Source organism: Ambystoma mexicanum, chromosome 2q (assembly GCF_040938575.1).
Source record: "Ambystoma mexicanum isolate Mex_15411 chromosome 2q, UKY_AmexF1_1, whole genome shotgun sequence".
Lineage (NCBI taxonomy): Eukaryota > Metazoa > Chordata > Amphibia > Caudata > Ambystomatidae > Ambystoma > Ambystoma mexicanum.
The window spans coordinates 565711680-565716554 of record NC_090924.1 but is presented as its reverse complement, the minus strand read 5'-3'; the positions used below and the strand labels follow the sequence as shown (position 1 = coordinate 565716554).

At 44.1% G+C, this 4875-nt stretch overlaps 1 protein-coding gene across 1 annotated transcript; it reads right to left on the bottom strand.

Moving 5' to 3' along the window:
* Positions 1-2109: 2109 nt before the first annotated feature.
* On the bottom strand, positions 2110-4003 carry LOC138568772 (micronuclear linker histone polyprotein-like). The gene is made up of 2 exons (XM_069646552.1): positions 3967-4003; positions 2110-3299 (listed from the first exon to the last, which is right to left on the bottom strand). Exons 1-2 carry the CDS (start codon positions 4001-4003, stop codon positions 2110-2112), a joined length of 1227 nt encoding a protein of 408 aa, XP_069502653.1.
* Positions 4004-4875: the final 872 nt, after the last annotated feature.

Below are 4875 nucleotides of genomic sequence, written 5' to 3'. Positions count from 1 at the left end.
CACAGCCACGCCTAGGTAAGAAAAGAGTTCCTGCTTTCCAGAAGAGTTCCAGTGTTCTGAATCTAGGGAGTGGCTCCTGCCCCACCCAACAGGAAAAGTAGTTCCAAACAGAAGAGGATCAGAGACTCAACTGGCAGGCAAGTAAGCAGCATGGTCTGCTGCAGGTAAGTCCACCCAAGCATTATGAGCCCGGCGCTTCCAGCGCTGGGACTGGGCATATTTATGAGCCTGGTGCCACTGGCGCCAGGACTGGGTCCAAAAGGTCCCAATTGGGACTGGTTGGCACTCGGAACCTGGGTTATGGATCTGCTTCCAAGGGAGTTGGGAAAACCCTGACCTTTTGGAAGCAGAGATCATCACAATAATTGTCCAAATTTCTGCGGTGTTTTTAGTTCTTATTTTTTCTAACATTCTTTCTGCATCCTGATTTAGCAAGGTCTTCTTGTGTAAGTGGAGCCAGTTTCGGTACCTCTGTTTTAGCTTGTTTATCTCTTTACTAGAGTTGTCGAATTTGATCTTTTTTAGGCTTCTGATGTCTCTTCTTAATACTTTTTTCTTTTCTCGTATTCGACTGTCATACTGATGTTGGTGGTTCATAGTTAAATGGTTACTTCCAGGCTTCCTTTCCGTGACAAATGCTCTGAAGAGTGGTGTATAATCAATCCTTTGATGATCTTGTTCGTTTTGAAGCGTTGAGATCATTTGTTTTAATTTATGATTTAGTTCTTTAATTTACTCTGGCTGATCCTTATTTTGATTCCTCTTAGGTCTGAGACTAAATCCTGATTGTAAGTGCTGATCGTTTTGTTGCTGATGTTTTTGCATGTCAGTTTCATCAAGTTATGGTCACTTTCTGTTATTGTTATTACTTCCAAGGTCTGGATGTTATCTGACATCCCTTGGATCCCTTGGATCCCTTCCAAGTTGGTTTTGCTGGGAGATCCCCCTTCGCCTTTCCATTTAGTATGACAAAGTCTCTTGATTGCAACATACGATTCCACCTTGTTCGTCTTTTTTCCTTTACTGTTGCTGTTATTGTGTCGTGTTCTGGTTGATTGTCCTTGTTCAGGCAGGTACAATTTAGATCACCAACTAATATGTACATTTGATCAGTCCACTTCTTTCTCTGTTCATCTATTAGTTCTGCTATTTCATCCGGTAAGTTTTCATGTAGAGTATTGGCTGGATTCCAGTATATGTTGATCAATATTAGTACTCTCATGACTTCTTTATCTGGCTGTATCACTACCATCTGGATGAATGGATTTGGATTTACCTCCTCCAGCACTTGCCAGTTCAAGTCATTTTTAATGGCTATGAGTAGGCCTGACATAGGTCTGCCTCTTATGCCTTTTACGGCTGGGTTTAACAGTACCACGTATCCTTCCAATGTAGGTGGTTACAACAGCCATGTTTCCTGTAGGCACATCACTTTGAAGTTCTCTTTTTGAAGCACTCTGTTAGTAAAAAGGTGGTTGGAGCCTCTTGTGTTCCAGCTTCCAAGGCTCCACAAACCCACACTTTTTACTATTTTATGTTATTGAGTGTTCATTTTGTCATCAATCATGTTTTTCAGCCATTTCCACCTTGCTGCTTCATTTTCTTCTCCTTGTTGTTTGGTTCTATTGTTTGAGCTTTGTGTGCTCTGGTTGCCACTTCTCTCTGATGTTATTCTGTTTGTCCCGGAACTGCTGACATCTTTGTCTTTTCTGTTAGTCTGTCTCACAGAGTGTTTGTTTACTCTCTCTTGCGTTTTTAGAACTTTGTCACTTTCTTGTAGGTCAAAACCCATTGGTCTCAGCTGCGGAGCTTCTTCCAGGAGTAGTTGTCTCACCAGGATTGATCTAGTATGGAAGATTACCTTGTCGGTCTGATCTTCATCGACAAATTCCACAATCACCAGGTCGTCCGTGGTGATTAATGTTAGTGCCGGGATGTGGTGTAGAAGTCATATTACATTGGTTCTGTTGAGAATTAGTCCGTCCTCATAGTGGAGGATGCGTTCCAGGACGAGCCCTGGTTGCTTATAAGTGTCAACGGCATTTGTTTTATGTGTTGATCAGTGGTGAGGTTCTCTTTCCACCTCTTTTGTGTTCAGCTGTTCTCTTTTTACCTCCATCTCAGATCGGTTGTTACTGTTTCTCCTTTGCTGTCCCAGCGGTTTCCAGACTTTAGGTTCTCAGACAACCTCACGTTCCTTTCTTGCACTTGACGTTCACTCTTCTGAACCTTTTCTCTTTTGTCCGTAGTTTTCCTCATTTGTTCTTTTTGTATGTGCATGTTTGTTGCTCTTCCGTTTTCTCTTCGTTTCTCCTTTTTGGTCTGTGTTGCCATTATTGTTGAGGTATCACTCTCGCTGTAGTCTGTGTTCTCCTCACTCATGGACTCATCAGCCTCTGTACTTGCTTCGTTATGGGCTCTTGTTCCCTGTTTCTCTTCGTCATCTGATACCGTGTATGTTGAGAGATCCAGAAGATCGTCTTCGGAGCATTCATCATCTCCGGTTTCTGGAATCTTTTGTTCTTCAATTATCTGTTCTAATCTAACCTTTTTCTTGTTATTTATTAACTGATCTATTATACTCGGTTGTTCTTTTGGTATTGTCAAGTTTTTGATAAATGCCCGACATTTACTGCTGCTTGGTGTTTTTGATGGCGGTTGTTTTTTTTGTTTTTTGGTAGTGACACTGTTCTTTTGGTGCCCACCTTGTTTGTTTTCTGCTGTCCCATTTTTCTTCATTTTTGTGTGACTTTCTTGTTTTTTATCTCCTGTGTTTGTATCTCTTATTTTAAAAATCTCACAGACGTTCCCGTTTTTCTTTTCTTCCTCTAGACCTGTTGTAGTTGTTTGTCTGGTTGTAGCCTCCTGCCCCTGTCTTCTGTTGTTTTGCCCTTCGCTGGCAGTTCCGTTTAGGGGTCTTTCTCCTGCCACGATCAGTGATGGTTTCACTGGCTCTTTTACTGGTCCTAAAATGGTAGATTGGCTCTTTGATTCTTCTCCCAAAAAACCCTTGCTGTTAGTTTCCTCAATTTGTGGGGTTCTATCTTCATTTTGTTTTACCTCCACCAGTTCTTCACTGTGAGCAGCTCGAGATCTCGTTGCGGTCTCACTTTGGGTTTCTCTATTTTCTTCTGGTCTTGCCAATGTTACCGGTGGCTTCTCTCCTTTATTTACTTGCTCATTTGATCCAGCGTTATTTTGATTTTCTGCTACTGCATTTGCACCTTGGGCAGTCCCTGTACTAGGTTCTTTGCTTGTGGAATCTTTTCCTCTTGGGTTTGACCTCCCTAGTTTTCTCTCTTTTCATATGGGTTCAATTATATCATGCAGTAGTTGGGTAATGTTTGCTGTACTGTACTGTTGTCCAAGGCTGTCATGATCTCTGCTTCCAAAAGATCAGGACTTGCCCGACTCCCTTGGAAGCAGACCCATAACCCCGGTTCCGAGTGCCAGCCAGTCCCAATTGGGACCTTTTGGACCCTGTCCTGGCGCCAGTGGCACCAGGCTCATAAAGATGCCCAGTCCCAGCGCTGGAAGCGCCGGGCTTATAATGCTTGGGTGGACTTACCTGCAGCAGACCATGCTGCTTACTTACCTGCCAGTTGAACCCCTGATCCTCTTCTGTTTGGGACTACTTTTCCTGTTGGGTGGGGCAGGAGCCACTCCCTAGGTTCAGAACACTGGAACTCTTCTGGAAAGCGGGAACTCTTTTCTTACCTAGGCGTGGCTGTGGAAGCAGACACCTAAGCACTACAGGAGGCTATTTAAACCACACCCGATGGATGAATCTTGCTTTGTGTTATTCTGCATTCTCTGTAGCAGAACGCTCATTGTGTCTTCTGCTTCTGATCCTGGGCCTAAGGGAACAAAGGCTTACCATCCTGGAATCCAGTCTTCAGCAGCACCTGTAAAGACAAAGAAAGAACAGGTTAGCACTACGGTCTTCAGTGGCAGCGCATCTCTTACCTGGTCCATCGGCTGTCACCAACGCCTCGCGCTGCATTCCGGCATCTGAAAGACAAAGGCTTACCTACTACCTACAGCCTATTATATTTCCAAGAACGGTTATACCTGCCCAGCACAGATTTACAGAAAAAGGTAATCTCTTGTTATCACGATTCTTTAATGGAAGGACATCCCGGTATGACCAAGACTTCGGAAAAGATCAAGCGCTACTTCTGGTGGCCGTCTTGGAAAAAAGATATCAGAGACTTTATAATGTCCTGTGGAGTATGCGCCCATAACAAGAGTCAAAAGGAAAAACCAGCCGGCCTCTTACGCCCTATTGACATCCCGCCTCGCCCTTGGCATACGCTTTCTATGGACTTCATCACCGATCTACCTCCATGCTCCGGATACAATACGATCCTAGTAATCGTGGACCTATTCTCCAAGATGGCGCATTTCATTCCACTCAAAAGCTTACCAACAGCAGCAACTCTGGCCCGAGAATTTCTCGAAAACATCGTCCGACTGCACGGTTTTCCTTCAGTTCTAATTTCGGATCGAGGTAGTCAATTTATTTCTCATTTTTGGCGAAGTTGCTGTCGGTCGGCTCAAATTGATGTGAGACTTTCGACCAGCCACCACCCTCAAACCGACGGACAAACCGAGAGGACCAATCAAACTCTGGAACAGTATTTGCGCTGCATGCTACAACAAACTGAAAAAACTTGGAAAGATATCCTTTGGATAGCCGAATATGCCTACAATAACTCTGTCCACTCGGGAACTGGGAAGACCCCGTTTTTTCTTTTATACGGTAGTCACCCTCGAACCTCGGAGTTGGATCCACTCCAAGATCTTGGAACACCAGCAGTAGACCACCTGCATTCTACAATCACCAAGCCATTAAGGAAGCCGTTTCTCACCTTC

Bases quoted from the DNA above. Each gene is read 5' to 3' on its own strand.
- LOC138568772 (XM_069646552.1), bottom strand. From the start codon at position 4,003: ATGCAGCGCGAGGCGTTGGTGACAGCCGATGGACCAG. The intron at 3,300-3,966 runs GTAAGAGATGCG...CCATATGAAAAG, and splicing joins GGTGACAGCCGATGGACCAG to AGAGAAAACTAGGGAGGTCA.